Below are 17190 nucleotides of genomic sequence, written 5' to 3' on the forward strand. Positions count from 1 at the left end.
GCTAAAAAGTTGCCAGAAACATGTAGGCCTGTGGCGGCAGCAGCAGCAGCGGCGTGTGTGTGTGTGTGTGTGTGTGTGTGTGTGTGTGTGTGTGTGTGTGTGTGTGCGCGCGCGCGCGCTTGGATATACTGACATAGACATCTCACTGTGTCAAACTAAAGAAATGTGATGTAGCAGATGTATGCTACATGGCGGACAGCATCTGATCCTGCCTGTCTGATAGAGGAAGCACAGTGAAACGAGCAGACAGCAGTATAGACTCTGTTTGGTGTTGATTGCAAAGGTCTGTCAAAGCTCGATCTCCTGAATTCCAATGGTCCCATCTCTCTCCCTCTCTCTCTCCCAGCATCCAGCAGCTGCGCCTCTCATGCCTTTCCTGACGCTGAGCGAAGACTCCCATACAGATGAGCGCTGGAAGCCACGCACCTCTTGACGTAGCCACAGACCGGTTGCGGTGCCGCTCGGTCTCCGTAGCACGTATTGCGCAACGTGACTGATGCTCAACTGGCTCCACGGCGGGCACATCCGGCTCCCACCGTCGCGTGAATTCATCAGAAAGTGGTCTCATAATGCTCGAGACAACAGCGGGCATCGCCGAGGAGCTGTAGAGGAACCATCCGCTGCTCCTCACCCGGCTGGACCCTCCCCTTGTCATTGCCACCGGGAGAGATGAGTCGAGCGCGCGGCGTCGAGGTGCAGTCGTGATGTGACTGTGAGAGCGCACGAGCCTGCACAGCGGCAGCTTGACGACTTCCCAGCCCGGAAGGTGAAAACAGTGAGAATTTAACTGTGTGGGTCTATTTTGTGTGTGCGCGTGAAGCAGAGGTGATGGCTCCGTTTGACAGCATGCAGTCAACGCAGCGGCAGCATCCCCTGAACCACAGCTGGAATTGAGGAGCTATGTCCGTGGGTGCCGAGGCTCCGTCTGCCTGTAGTCGACAGCATCCTTGTCCCCCGTCGTTTTGGCGCCGCGGGGGTCTTCGCTAAAGTCCAGGGACACACGGTTTCAGTGGAGCGCACCTACCTGGAGTCGAGGAGAGGTTGCTGTTTGTCGTAAGGCCGGGCTCTCTGCAGCCCACTCCCCGCGCCCGTCTGCTTCCCCGCATCCTCCGCGCGACGCCTCCGTGTCGCGAGCGCTGCGCGTTTTCACTACATGGCAGTGGACATCAAATCCATCACCACCTGAGTGTTCGCCTCCTGCGGCCATAAATACCTTCGCAGCGAATACAGAGACTGAATTAATCGACGCGTGGATCGGAGCTGTGCTGTGTCTTATGCGCCTCAGTTTCACCGCCCCGGAAAGGACTTCTTGCCATTGAGAGCTGGATATGCAGAGATTAACGTGAAAGGATGGATCTAATTATCTGTGTTTTGGGGCTGGTGGCGCTGATCGTGGAGGGCATCCGTTGCCAAGGAGTGTACGGTGAGTGTATGCAGTTTGCTTCCCGCTGAAACCAAACGTGATCATGACCTTGTAAAACACTGGTCGCTCATAAATCGCCACTTGTTCCCTTTAGACTCACAAGGTCCTATTTAAGAGAGAAAGAGAGAGAGGAAAAAAAAAAAAAACTCCTGTACGGGTGACAAATCAGGTCTGAATGTCACGTTTGAGTGAGAGCCTCCGAATGTTCTCAGCAAACCCTGAGGTTATACAGCAAATCGCGTGTGTAGCCAATCATGCACAGCCGCTTTTCTCATCCAATCCATCACTCATGATGCTCTGTGAGCAGAATACGCTCAGTATTATAGTCACAGATTGTTGCGCTGGAACCTGGTCGTTTTGATCTGGAAGCATGTGGCCTCTCAGACGTGTCATTTGCTAATTATCATTTAAAAGGTCGACGTGGCACTTGTCTTACATTAGGCCAAATGTGTTTTTGAATGTCACTATAACGGCTGTAACCTGTATCTGAGCAGTGGCATTTAGTATGCAGTCATGAATTATTATCATGTGTGGTCCTTACGTCTGTCTGTCTGAATCTCTCTCTGTCTCTCCCACCCATGCACACACTCCTACACTTAACAACAAGCACACATTTCTGTCTCTTACTCTGCCTGCTTGTGCAACCAGTGGCACAGATGATGTCTCATGTGAATCGCCATCCTCGCAGAAGCGGCAGCAGCAGCACTGTGGGGGAAATAATGATTCATGTGCACTCACATTGGGACACAGAGGAAATCTTGAAGTGCACGGCCCTGACCTGTCGGCAGTGACAGTGGCTCTGACCAAAGCAGAGGTTGTGCGAGGAGAACGCGGGGTTAAGTAGAGATGTGGGGTGGTGTGTTTCAGAGGCCATTGCCAAGCACTAAAAAAAGATCTTTTGTCGACATGGCGTGTGTGTGTGTGTGTGTGTGTGTGTGTGTGTGTGTGAGAGGTGATGTAGCAATGAGAGGTTACTGTGAGCATGACAGGAACAGTCATGGTGTTGCACCTGACCAATGATGCGCCAGGATTTTATCTATTCTTTTGCTCTCAAGGGAGGGGGGGGGGTGAGTAAGATAATAAATCACAGCACAAGTCAAGGCAGCTGGAGCATGACTTCTCATATATGTGCACATATCAAAATGTTTTTCCCAACACCAACTGCAGAGGTATTTTACAGTAAAGTGTCTAAAATTACCGCACGCAGCATGCACTTTCCAATTTCACCTAATCTTCAAACCTCTTAGCGCTGTCCGGCCGATGGAAGATTTGTACGTAGGCGCTGTTGTTTGGAGTGAGTGAATTCCTCCAGTTACGCATTAAGCCCGAGGGCACAACCTCTCATCAAGCACTGACGTCTCAGAAATCATTGTCGATATCCTTATCCGCTGAAGTGGTCTCTCTAAGATACACACATATTCAGGAGAGACGGGCATGATGCTAACCATTAAAAACAATCCCATGAATGTCAGATCAAAGCTGCGGATTCTCAGTGTGAGCGGGCTGCCCGTGCTACAGCGCGTACGTGCAGATGAAGATGCAAGCTCATTAGAAGGAATAATATCCCATAACGCTCTATGTGGCGTTGCTATAGAGGTATGTGTGGATTAGTAGGCCTGTAGCAGCAGCAGAAGAGACAGGGAGATGTAGCAGATGGAATTGTTTGAGGATTTAACCGTCTTGTGTTTGTGCCTGTATGTTGCACAGGCTGAAAATTCCCTTGAGCACAGCCCCCAACCCCCCCAACCCCCCCCTTTGTTATTTCCCATCACTACAGTGTTTCACCTCTTGTACGGTATGTGTGCTTTAGGAAGGATTTGATTCTGTGCTGCTTTCCTGCTGCTACATTCTGGTACTGCAACAAGAAACAGGCTCAGATAGACGGATAGATAGATGTTTAAAGTGTGCTGTACGTCTGCAGGGAGGTGGTCTGAATAAAAAATCTGTGGCAGGGTTCAAAAGTCAACATTTATTATTAATAGTGGCAAAACATTAGCATGCGTGTTGCATTGCCTCCCATTGTATTCACTGAAGGTTTTGACACATGACAGTGGGCGGGGGGGGCGGTGTGTGCACCACAGGTGAAAAGCAGTGGGTGTGTGACTGAATGAAATGAGGGCTGTGAGAGGAGAACACATAATGGTGGCAGTAACTTTGAAGTGGGAGAGTTTCACAGCAGGTTTTATAGAGGGCAAGGCTTGAATTCTTTGCTCTGGTCATATCATATGCAGTGTTTTACCCAAAGCGTCGGTTATCACGCTTTTCCAGTTTTTTCCAAATGGAACCGATAGAAGATGAATGGGATGGTTTTCGAATGTGAGACTTTTGCCGAGTATTTTTATCCCTGAGCATCGCTATACGTCATCGCGGCCGATTAAATGGCGGAATCATGATGTAGTAATGAAGAAATCACGTACTAGTGCGTTAAGTGGTGCTGCCAGAGTCATTAAAGAGGATTGATGAAGGTTAGTCATCCCTCCATGACTCCAGGCCACAGGGGGAAAAAGAGAGACACCACTAAAGTACAACATCTGCTCCACTCTTTCTCTCTCCTGCTCTCCTTATCTTTTTTTTCCCTCCTCATTCCCCCTCGGTGTGTGTCTCTCTTTTCTCCTCACCCCACACACACACACACACACACACACCTACCCTTCTCCAGGAGATTGCTCTATCATCTCAACCTCTGCTCATCTCCGTGTTGCTCTCCAGAGCTCCGATAGGCCAGTAGCTTCTCTTCCATCACAACAAATGGAAGCACCTCTAAACTTCCTAAATGTTTCCCAAATGGCACTTATCTCTAATATTGCTCACGACCAAACTACACAAAATAATAATATCAAATGGCTTCAATGGAACATGACTCTTGTGATAGCATGGAAGTGTTTTTTGCTTGTTACTTTATCTGGAGATGTACCGCCTTCAGTATGTTCTCTTTGCATCAAAGTCAGTCAGCGACAACCTCCATGGGATGTGCAGATGTTCCCGATCTCGTTTTGTGAAGAGAAAAAGTTCCTACTGCTTTTTCTCCCATCCCACTTCTGCCTCCCTCCCTCTCTCTCTCTCTCTCTCTCTCTCTCTCTCTCTCTCTCTCTCTCTCTTTCTGTCTCTCGCTCACTCTCGTTTGCATTGAAGTCCAACCAATTGCTGGGGTTTCTTTTCATGAGCCCCGGTTCAGACGCTTTGGCTTCTAAGCTATGCAAATGCATTCTGCCAGTGAAACTAAAGCCGTCTTTGTTGGTTCTCAGAGGCCTCCTCCACAGAGTCCTTCATCATTCCCTTGGATCGGGACCCTCACATTTCCCACCGTAATGAGACCACGGATAACTCTATCTCTTCTCCTCCCTCCCACTCTCAGTCCCCATCTCCCTGCCTGTCTCTCTTCACTACCTGTCTCTCCCTCCCATTACCCCAGGGAACACAACATCGGATGGACGTCTACAGTATATGCGCTTCAATCAGAGGCAAATGAGGATATGCATCTGGGTACAGCGCACAAGAAGTAATGCGTTGCAGTAGAACAGTGTGAGGTGCACACTGGGGATTACTACATACCCTTGGGTGGAGCTTCAGATAGCACCAACTTAATCATACCGAATGTCAGTTCTCTTTGGGCCGAGTCCTCAGAGACTGGCACTGAATATACACCATGGAGACAATGTTTGAACTTAAAGTCTGAAGCACTCCTGCTGTGTTAACAGTGTTACTTTAATACTCCAATACAATGAGATCAAGGTGAAGCAGCTGTTTTTTAGCATGTTGAGTTTTGGAGTTCAAATTAAAGGGTTACCCCCCCAATTCATTACAGCACATCCATAATGTTGGAGGACTTGAGAGGCACATTTAAATGTAATGTTCTGTGTAATGTCCCCAAAAGTGATGGAAACACTACGTGGCTATGTGTGTGTGGGTGGGTGTGTTGCGGGGCGACGCTCTCCACTGGAAGGATGCCACTCTCAGTTTTGCCCTCTCTCTGCCCCCTTTAGCTATTTTCAGAGATGTAGATGGTGTGTGTACTTTGGCAGTAGGCAAAATGAAAGATGGAGCCGTAAGCTTTGGGGTTGTAGTTGGGATTTTAACAGCATTGTCAGCTACCGCGCCGCCCCCCTGCACCAAAAAGAAACGATTCTGTTGCTTTTTTTCAGATGCATAGTTCACAGCAAAGACCGAGTCGTGCACAGCTGGGATGAATGGCATATGCTTTACATTGGGAATGACTGTGAATGTTCACAGAGTGTAATATTTTTCATGACTGTGTTCAAACCCCCCAAAAAAGTATAATGTAGCTTTGGATACTGTGCACACATCATGAACAGCTGTAATACTTTCTTCCTTCTACTGTGAGGATTTGGATGAGTTCAGGAACACAATTTACCTCTGGATCATTCAAGGCCAAATCCCCACCGCGGACCAAAGAAGCTTATTGTAACCTGGCTGGCTGCTTCAACTGTTAAGCCCACATCCCCAAACCCTGAGCTACTTGTCCTGCTCTGTACAGTGCTGAGGACAGAAAGCTTCTGCTAATGATCTTGTAGTCATTCATTCATTAAGTCCCGTTCTGGTGCATGATTAGACCAGCCTCTTGCCCCGGTTTATTTAGAATCAGAAGTAATTCTGCGCTTGTAATGAAGTCTGGTGTGGCCTCTAACCTGCAGAGAAGGCCGGCACCGAACCATAACTGATATTTTTCCCTTTGTCTCCTGACATTCTAATGAAGTGGCCGTTCATCATCCGGATCATTAGAAACAAGATTTAAATCTTAAATGTCAACCTCGGTCCTGCTAATATTACCTTGTACAGCAAGAAGGCTTTTTATCTGTAGTGTTTTCATTCCTTTTAATCGTGTTAATTTCCTCATGTTGACAGACACATTGTCCAGCCGCAATAGATTAAAGCTGCGCATCTTGCTTTAAGAAGCCAAACTGCTCAATAGTGCTGGTGCAGCTGTAGCATGACTCATGACAAAATTAGATCCTTGGGATATAACTCCCATTGGGGAGTCTCTGTTGCCATTTTCATGAGAGAAATTAACATAAGTTCATAAAAATCATTTACATTGTGTCTTGTTGTTGTCCTCATCTTTTGTAGCAACAACAGCGAACAGTACAGTAGCGTAATGCTTTTCCTTAAGATGATAGGACTGGCTAAATTCGACCATCATAAAGACTGTTGCTATGCTTAAAGGATGAATGTTAGTAAGGACTGACCCCGTTGGTAAAGGGGTTGAGGTCCAGCCAGGGATCTTTGTAGAATGTGTTATCCCCCACATCTCTCCATCTCTGTCATTTCCTGTCTGCTCTACACTGAATGCTGTTGTAATAAATAAAAAAAGAAGAGCATATGCTTTAAAAAAAAAAGTTGGTAACATCAGCTGCTCACACAGGATTATTATTTGCAGCCACAACATTAGCATAATAACATGTACGTCATATTCAACAGATGGAGATTTACATCCACCGAGAGTTTACGCTGATTCTGACATGACACACTGAATCTGATTTTTCAAGTTAGTTTCTGGTTGCAGTTTGAAACTAACAAAATGAACAGGTGATGTAGTGCTGCTGCTTGGCATTAAAGGCCCCCTATCATGCTCATTTTCAGGTATATGCTTTTATTTTGGGCGTCTGCTAGAAAATGTTTGCATGATTTAATGTCCAAAAAAGATAATATTTTTCGCCTACCATCCATTTTTGCGGCATCTCTATTCACTCCCCTTTGAAAACACTCTGTTGTAGTGCCTGTGTCTTTAAGGCCCCCCTCCCAAAATGCCCAGTCCGCTCTGATTAATCAGCTCTCACAGGCCTACTGGTGTTTTGTGCTGGGGGGCATGGCTGAGGACGGTGACATCAGAACCTTACGGAAGTCCGGATTGAGCGTTTTAATACTTTACAATCAAAGAAGATATGGAAATCTCATTTTCTGCAATATGGAACCTTTAAATTCAAAACCACCACATGTCTGATCATTGCAAGTTTTATACCGTAAATATTTGGGGAGACTTCAAACATACCCACCTTTGTGGCCACTCCAAGACTAAATCACTGAGGTAAAAATTTTGGCAAAAAAAAAAAAAATGTAATTGCAACTAAAACAATAGAATATAAACCTTAAGCATGTTTCCCTCATCTGAGCCACAGCTATGCTTTGTGTTTCAGTTTCATAGTTTTACATTTTCTACTCAATTTACAACCATTAACTCCCCGTTAAGTCAGGCGTTCATGAACATCTCATCAAATATTAGCTGTTTGTTTGCTGAAACGCCACTCACGGGATGTCACAGACATTCATGCTTTCATTATGCCATCATGCCTCGTACGTGCGTTATAATTTGGCCAGCTCATAAATACTATATACTGTCCGTGAATGGATAAACATGATGCAGAGAGCGAGGCACACGACAGTACATGCTGCATGCTGATAAGAGCAGACCAAAATCCCTTTATCCAGGTATATAATTCGTACATAAAGAGAAGAACCGGGTGCATTTATGCTTGTAGAGAGGCTGAGAGTGAGTGTAGCTCATGTCCTTTTACCTGGTTTCTAGCTAATATAATCCCATGTTAATTAGTGTATGACTTAGCTGTGTGTTGAAATTCATTTCGCAAATTGTTGATTTGCAAATCATGACATAAACTTGATCTTTTATTAATATCAAGCGAGTATTATATAACCCATTAATACATGCATTAGGTCTTGATGAGTCATGCATTGGTTTTGCATTTCAAAACATCAATTGTGCATCCTCCTAAAGTGTTACAGATTTTCTTAATGAACAGCAGGATTATCTGCTAAGATGGAGCCTTTTTAGTGTCTGCGGTGTGTTTCCGTTTCTCAAGTTATCATTTCCATGATTGGCATCACTTCAAATCACAGAGAATTATACATGCTAGCCAGCTTCAAAGTGACGCAACTGATGAAAGGGCCTCATTGAATATGAATGTCTCCTTCAGTCTTCCCTTACACACTTCAGTCAGTTGGATTGTCTTTGTTAAACCAAACTGGCAGCACCCGCATTTACACACATGAAGTACAAATCACTCAGCAGTCCCAATAGGTAGCTGATAAGTGCAACAGGGCACCTTTTAGCAGTACTGTGGAGGAAATAAAGCAAAAAAAAAAAAAAAGCAAGTCAGGAGAGGACTGGTGCGTTGTGGCACCCACAAGAGGCTAATGCCAACCTTCAACTATGTCACTTCAGCCCACACAGGCATCCTAAGTGCTGCTCCTGTGAAGTGATGTCTGTTGTCATGGTGACAGTATGTGAGCCTGGCATTGCACATCCTCTGACTTCCCTGTTGCCTCCCTCTGCTCGCTCCTCCCCTCCCTCCCTCCCTCGGTGCCTACCCACTCGTTCATTCTCTCCTTCCCCTCACATGCCAGGAAATCAATCGCTGAAACAAATGTGAAGTGATTGCAGAAACGCAAGCTCCTCGCAGCAGCCTTACAATTGTGCACGAGAGCAGATGAGATTGCTGTTGGGGGCGGGGGGGGGGGTGCGAGGCCGGGCGGGGGCTTGGGTGATCGGAGGGGGTTCGGCGGGCGGGGGTAGAGGCTGAATATGTCTCTTCAAAAATAACCACCATTTCAGTGCTGTGAGGCAACTGCAGGAAGGGGCCTCCTTATCTTTGTAGCAAGTAATGCTTAAGCTTCTCTGACAAGCAGGAACAGTGGCAGAGAAAATGTGTTGACAGTGACGCCTTCAGTAGTCTCTAGCTTCCAATCAGCGCCAGACAGCAGGGGAGCCACACACAGAGACACCCCTGCATAAGACTGCCATCATATCCATACCCCCCGACCCTGCCCATCCATGCAAATGCAACTTAAAAAAAACCTCAAGTATCCATGGCGTATTATTTTCCCCCTCCTCTCTCAAATCTAGTCATTCCCCTACTGGCAAAAGGAGACGGAGACTGTGGAGTTGTGCCGTGGCTCTGCAGAGGCGCTGTGAATCTCAAGACAGATGAACATGCAGTTTGTGTGTGTGTGTGGGTGTGTTTGTGGGAGCATGTGTATGTGTTTTCTGTGTGCGCGTGTGCTTTTTTTCTCCCTCTATCTAGGGCAATGCTTTGCTGAGATATTAATTTAGCAATGTGATTTATCACCGTGCTCACACATCAGCCCGTCTGAGCGAGGCTCATCACACACGCTGAACGTGCCTCAAAGTGCCTGCAAACATGCGATGCAGTCATTACGCGCGCGTTTACACTTACTAAACCTCCAACCCTTTTTATAGGGATATCTAACCGTCTGTTGAGCCCTTTTTTTTGGATTATTTGACTTTTCTGTGTATCCCTCAATAGTCTGTAAAAACCTTATTCTTCTAACAGAAAATCACAATGTAGTAGCTAATCTCTTTAGCGTCATGCTCTCTCTTCATCTCTCCGCCAGACACTGTATATCCCAGAGGCTGTTAAACCCATGGGGCTAACCTCAAGCCGTGTACTGTCAGTTAATGGCTTCCTATGGCAAAGCAAGCAGAGTTATCTGGATAAGGCAAAGCGCTCCTCCACTGAGATTTCACTAAGTGGTGAAAGAAATCTCAGAGCGAGATTTAATGCAGATGTTGCAGTTCTCGCCCAGTTCTGACTGTCTGCCATCTCCCTCCTCGTCTTCGCTCGGGCTGCTGCAGCAAAAGCTTTGCTTTTCCTAGTTGTTTTACCTAGAGTTATATTTGTACACGGTAGCTATACAGGAGTTACTTTATAGCCACGCATCAGCTGCTCAGAACAATACAGACAAATGAGTCCAGAATCTGAGAAAAGCGAGTTAACTCTTGCTGGGCTGCCGAGTCTCCCCACAGTCTGGTGCATTGTCTTATGAATTCATGCTTTGCCCTTCAGTTTTAGCCATCCAGTCCTGCTCATGAGCCGGCCTATACGCGTCTGCACAGCGTGAGGCATGCTTCCTTTTGGAGAGCTTCTCCCTCGCCACAAAGAGCGGAAGAATCAGCCCACGCGTTTGCGCCTTCAATGAAATTCTCACTTGATTTGGTTTGCTCTCCCCTGGCCCCAACAAAAGCTCGCATCAGCTATTCACCGCACGGGTTTCTTTTTCTTTGAGCCAGTCCCTTTTATTTTATTTTTTTTTGCGTGGAAATGTTTATATTGTAATAGGCAAATCAAATCACGACAATGACATATTTACAGTAACATGAGCGTTACCAAATTAAGACTGCATATTAAAGCACAAGTCAAATTGCTGATTAATTCAAACTTGCTGTTGCATGGTGAAATTGGATTATATGCAGGGTGCGTTCTGGTGGGAAATCTGATGCTTTTCTCGAATGCATTTTCAGTTGATCACATCTTGTCGTATGACGATGACTACTAGTGATACAACGAGTGTGTGTGCATGTGTTAAGACTGGGTATGCCCGAGTGAGAATGGTGCGATCATAATGTCTATAGCATCAAACTCCTGCAGTGTGCCCCAAAGAACGAGGAAGTCACGTGCCTGCACATGAGCGTTCAGAGAGACACGCTTCGAATCCTTTTTTACTGCTCTTTCGTGTCAGTTAGATGCGTTTCATCTGAAGATGATTGAAGCCTGAAGGAGACCTCCTCAAATGCCACATTCACAGCTTGAACTGACCTCCTGCCCTTTTTCATTATTTCTGCTTCCCCCACATTTCCCTCCATTTTATTTCCCTGTGCCCTTACATTGCCTTTTCCCTTGCACACAATATTATTACTCCTTCAGTTCTGGGTGTGTACCAAATGCCTCAAAGAGCGGCATCATCTCTGAGCACTTAAGGCCTCTTAATAATAAGGAATGGGCTGGCTTGACCTCTCCAGTGACCTTTCATTGATGTGATTACCTTGAGAAGGTTGCTAAAATATATCTTGGAGCAGAATTTATGTCCATCTATTCTTGAGTTTTAATCAAAGGTGTCTGTGCTGAGCAGAAAAGCTTTCCCGAGAAGCAACTTTTTCTTGAGCTAAGTACCAGACTCAGCATTGACTTTATCCTCCAAGTTCAGTTAAGGGTAAGGTTGATTATGTGTAATTGCAGGTCAATAGTCGATCTTTAGTTGATTGTTTGGGGACCGCTGTGCCAGTCCTTGGGATCTAAAGATGAACACCAGTATTTACTCAGTGCATGCATGTTGCTTGTATAATGTAGTGCTGTGTTCTGGGTTTAGACGCAAATTTGAAAGAATGAAATTTTGCGTAGCATCCCAAATTGTTTTGAAAGCGACTTCTAAAACTTAATCTGTGACCATATTCCAGGTGATTTAACACAGATATCAGCGATTTATCAGCTTTAATAATGGAGAAGTGGTGCTGCAGGCCGTTTCATCACGTTATTAGAAGAAATGACAATTCTTGCATAATTAGAAATATATCACAAAATCAATATCATAGTAATGTCTGGTGAAGTGTGATTTCCCATTGGCCTTTGGGCCCCAGTTTTAAGGAAAGAAGAAATATTAAAGTTATCAACCTGTGCAGGTAGACGTTAAAAAAACAAAAAGAAACCCTGAATGCATTAATTCCAGGATGTTGTGTTTTAAATGAGTTTGGTTTGGTGCGTCTACGTGTTTGGTGTGCTGATGTGGGGCCATGGCGATATTAAAGTTTGTTGGCGGGGATATTAAACAGCTAGAAATCCCAGCTTTTGCCACAGAACAGAGAACTTCAAAACAGCTTTGAAATGCACCAATAAACCTCAACATATTAGTGGATCCGCGGGTCCTCTTGGCTCATCAGAAGAGCCCATGCAAATCCAGTAATGGCTTCTCTGAATGCATTAATAATGCTCTCCAAAGAGGTGGAACCTGGGTGGTGTTTCCATATTGCTATCCATATTTATATCCTAACATCAACACATGCTGATAATATTCATGAATTCCGTAGCAACAGATCCAGCAGAATCGTGAAATTTGGCTGCACCCCCTCTGCAGTGAGAGCCTCCTTAGTGGGTGTCTTACATGTTGATGTGTGCGTGGGTGCCCGCGCGCACGCGTGAATGTGTGCATCTGTCTGTTTGTGTGTGCATTCCCCGTGGATTTCTGTGATGCTACCGAGGTAATTGGATGTGTGACGCCCACCAAAAATCCCCTTTAGCCCTGGGCAAGCGCTCTTTCAATCCCAGCATGCCTCTGTGGAAGGCGCAACCCAAAGTAAGGCTTATTCTTTCAACTGGCAAACATCAAATGGTTCCCTGTTCTCTCCATCACAGCCTCCGTCTCTCTACTCCGCTGTAGCATCAGAGGAAAGCCCATTAACATGGAATGACATGACCGTACACATGCGTGGCAGTCATAGGGAGACATACAGCTGGGGATGCACACACACTGCTCGCCACAGTTATGCCAGTTAAAAACAGTTCATTTTTCGAGTGACAATTATTTTGGGGGAGATTGGGGAAACCGAGTGTTCTCTCATGGACCTCGTAACAGCTCAGGGGCAGGTGCTCAAAAGTGTGTTAAATTATCCCCGATGGGTGGAGATGTACCTAAACCCTGGCATAGTGGTGAGTTCTGCACAGTCTGGATTTGATTAATGATGTCTTGGCTGTTTGGGAATACGACGAGCAGCTACAGCAAATGTAAAAACAACAACACCTGCTTAATATCAGCGTCTTTTTGAGCATGTTAGCCTTCTAATGTTAGCATTTAGCTCAAAGCACTGCCATGACTAAGTGGAGTATCACAGAACTGTTAGCCTAGTTGAAGGCTCTATACTTTTACATTTCCTTAACTAATGGGGCATTGCAATATTTACCTTCTGCTCCAATTATCATTTATTCCCTTACAAAGCAGTATGGACTTCACAATAATATTTTTTAGGATTGCTGGCTGTTAGTCATATGCGTCTTTCTTCTCCATTGCAGTAGATGATAATCCCCAGTGCAGTGCAAAAGTAATGCGTGACGTCTCTCTCGCTCACCAGGGCTCTTTTTTTTTTTTTTTTTTAACAAGAAGCCTTATTAATAATGCATGACAAAGAGGGGGTCAAAATAAGGTTTCTTATTTAAGAGGATGCCTTGTTTAGGAAATTTGATCTTAACCGCGGGTGAGTATTAGTCCTCACAGTGGTACACCTCACAGCATGCAGCTTAAATACAAACACACACACATACACACACACACACACACACACGCACACACACACACAAGGACGTAATGGACCATGTCTCGCTGAAACTATCATGATCTCTGGGGCTGCCAGTGTCCGACGTGAATGTGTCAACGTTGTGTTTGTGCATGTGTCTAAATGTGCGTCTGCAGGCGTTTGTATGTGTTAGATGCTGCAGGCGCTCTCATTCCAGCGGTCTGACCTCCCGCTGAATCACACACTGCAGTGGACGCAAGCAGATAGAGAGGGAGGAGGAAGAGGGTTTTCCTTCCCATTCCTTCCTGTCCTGTTTATCTTCTCTGATTCCTCTCTGGATATTTTTGTGACCTTGTTTTTGAAGTTGCATAATGCGCTGCTGGAGGTTTGGGTGGAGGGCAAAGGGAGGCAGCGGGGGTGGAGGCAGGACACTGATCTAAACTGTGACGACAGCTTAGGCTTTCTCCCTCTCACCTCCTCCACGTTCTTGAGGGGAGGTGAGAGTGTGGCGACAGAGAGAAACCTTAAAGACAGCGGGGGATTTTGTCATTGCTGCAGACGTGGTTCACTGAGAGGGATGTGAGTGAATTAAAGAGCACTCTCTGGACCGTGCAGTTCATTCACACATACATAGAGAGGATCACACTAGCACGGGTGTGCTTTCTATTCCTGTTTATGTTTTACTCCCCTGCTCTTCTCTCTCTCTCTCACACACACACACACAAGCACGGAAGGCAAGAGGGAGAAGGCCTCTGACTCATTTATTTTGCCATTAAGCGGCTTGTTGTACATGTTACGAGGTTATGTGCCACAACGGAAGTGGGAGTCAGCCATGATGATAACGTCATTGAAAAGTCAAAAGGGGAACAGCTGTGGGAATCGCTCCCTGGCCTGTCTGATGACATGCTAACACTCATTAACTTCTGACATAAAATGCATGGTCACACACAGCTCTGCTGACGTCTAGACGTCTGAGCTTTCAGAGAGAGTTAGCTTGACACGGAACTTTGCAATTACAACAGGACTGCAAAATGCATTTAATCCATGAATGTGGATAAAATATTTTGATGGAAATATCAGTTTTGTCTGATCCAGTGAGGTTTATTTATGTTTTACACAGCGACCTAGCTTTTATTGAATCAGGGTTGCATCGTGAGGAGGAGAATCTCATGTATGTATGCCCCTTAAAAATGCTAATTTAAATCTCAAAATCCACTCAAGAATGTGCCGATAACAATGCAGGGATTATTAAATCAGGGTTATATGCGCTCTTCAGTAAGATCTTTTAATTGGTCTTGCTGAGGCATTGTGAAGCACCTGAAGCGTGGATAGGTATTAGTCAATAGGATTATATTGGCTCACAGTCCATGATTAACGTATTCACTCACATGAAGCGCAGGACACCAAAGAGGCTCGTTCCTCATGCTTCCCCAGCCCTCATGGTGTGACTCTGGCTCCCTAATGCACACTGGTCTTGAGTATAGCTCTGACTGTGTCTATAACTGACTCGCAGCAGTTTCCCCTGAAGAAACAAACAAAGGAATAAAAGTGGTGTGTCAGAAATGATCCGTCACTGAACTCCTGTAACAGTCTGCATTTCCTGATCCTTTCCTGCACTGCAGTGACACCTCTGGCTGATGAAGGCCATGAAACGCTGAATCCACCACACACCTCCATTAGGCATTTCCCTTTTACAGAGGGTTAGGATAAATCAGATTTACTACAGCTTATTGTTTTTTCCAGGCCTCATTGAATATATGTAGATTACTGCCTCTGTTCATGATAATGGAACTGTGTTGTGGGAGGCTGCTTGTAAGTCTTTGCCTAATATTGGCTTTCTTCATATTTTCTCAGCTTGTTTTTAGCCTTGTAATCTGAGCTGTCACAATGCAACGCGGACGCCTTTGCCAGAAACCCCTAACATATAATAGTGTCTGTTTTGTTCCTCACATTTGTTTTAAGTGCTGCTCTCCTCAGATATGTGGTACCCCCAGCCCAGATGTATTGGCGCTCTCGATAAAAGCTGAACTACAAATGCTGCAGAAAGATAAAGAAGAATTAATGGACCATATCCTCAATTTGAAAAAGTAGGCAGATGTTAGTAATCACTGGCATTCAGGAGCACACAAAGGCAATGGTTTCAGTAGTGCAAAGCTTTTAAAACTTATTTAAGTCAACACCCGTCAAGATCAAGAGATCAAGCTCTTGTGTTAATATGCTAAGTGTTTTTTGCAGCATTTGAAAGGATTTAGCCCAGATTTGCATTCATTTGCAATTCTGTGCCATGTCGTATTTGATATTTGACGTTGACTTTGCTTTTTTCTCTGCATAGATACTTTCTAGATGGACTATTAGTGGTTCCTTTCATAGGTTTTCTTAATGCACTTACATCATCAGCTGACATTACCCTATTGTTGACAGCCGTATGTTATCATGCATGCTAATGCGTGGCTGCCATGTGCTGTGAATGCCTTATTGGTATACAGGGAATATGTTAGTGCATCTATTTACATAATGGAAGGTCTTTTACGATGGGTTTCACTTGATGGAGGTTAACTGGTTCTCACCACAACATGCACGACAATAAAACAGGAGGACATTTGAGGTTGTTACATATCAACTTTGATTTTACAGGCAATTATTAGATCACCTAGTGTTATATATCAAAAGTGAGGCTTTGTGGTTGAGTCTTACCGAGCCCGGTAGCTTTCGGCGTGCCGTGCAGCCACTGAATAATGAGTATCAGCTCTGGCTTTGACGATGCTCGCCATGCCGTCCCGTAAACAAGTCCGGGATCCAACAATGCTCTCCTCATTTGTTGGCTTCACCGCGGGGCGCCAGCTCTTTAAAGAGAATGAAATCTTTCTGCAAGATAAAGGGCACATGGAGCTCACTTAAGAGCGCCCTGCCTTGTTCTTTTGCTTGTTTGCAGGCTTATAGTGCAAAAATGGGGACATATGAGGGAAAAAAAACAGAACACTGCAGGATGGTAATTTTTAATGAGGGAATTTTTGTGGCTGCACATGATTCTCAGCAGTACAGATAACCCAGAAAGGTGACAAGTCAATTTCCTCAACAACTAGCTCCTCTGTAACATTATATGACCACTCAATTTACATATGTAAAGAGAAGAAAGGCTTCTCCACCAGCTCTGTGTTTATCTTCCTCAGCAGTGTTCTGAATCTGGGGCTTATTGCCTCCTCCTGGTTGTCTTGACTTCCTCTACCTTTTCCTGTTTCTTCTTTTTATTATCCTAAAGCCAAGGTGCACAATGTAAGCGATGGCTCCTTTGACTGGGATTCGGAGGCAAAGTATTAGCAAGCGTGGAGAGGAGAGGAGGCTCAGCGGGGAGAAGATTAAATTATCTCCTTTGAAGGTGTGCTGGTGCTTTCATGAGACAGAGGCCATTATTAATATGCAGTGACACATGCATACATCCAAAATGATCCTGGACGCTTCGTCATGGATCATAAAATTCCCCAAGGTGCCTTTCGCTCATCGCATACTGAGAGCCGCCACCGCATCTCTCATGAATCATAGCAGTCCCGCCAGGATATATGGAAAGAGGGCAGGAGGGACAGAAAAGAGAGAAAATGGCCCTTGTGTTTTATTAGATTGCCCAGACGAAAATTATATTAGTTTTGAGCAGTTTGACTCCATGGCAGACCGCCGTGGATCTCCGTCCATGGGTGACAGCAGGGCCAATGAACAGATT

General features: G+C 45.3%; 1 protein-coding gene across 4 annotated transcripts in view; it reads left to right on the plus strand.

The window, feature by feature from the left end:
• The first annotated feature begins 391 nt into the window (after window positions 1-391).
• LOC143335976 (MAM domain-containing glycosylphosphatidylinositol anchor protein 2) overlaps window positions 392-17190 on the plus strand; it is a 159215-nt gene continuing 142416 nt past the window's right edge. For all 4 annotated transcript variants that reach the window (XM_076755712.1, XM_076755714.1, XM_076755713.1 and 1 more), the window contains exon 1: window positions 392-1423. In XM_076755712.1, coding sequence (XP_076611827.1) covers window positions 1351-1423 — 73 coding nt within the window. In that variant the 5' untranslated portion in view covers window positions 392-1350. The remainder of the gene's footprint in view (window positions 1424-17190) is intronic.

This window comes from Chaetodon auriga, chromosome 18, assembly GCF_051107435.1.
Source record: "Chaetodon auriga isolate fChaAug3 chromosome 18, fChaAug3.hap1, whole genome shotgun sequence".
Lineage (NCBI taxonomy): Eukaryota > Metazoa > Chordata > Actinopteri > Chaetodontiformes > Chaetodontidae > Chaetodon > Chaetodon auriga.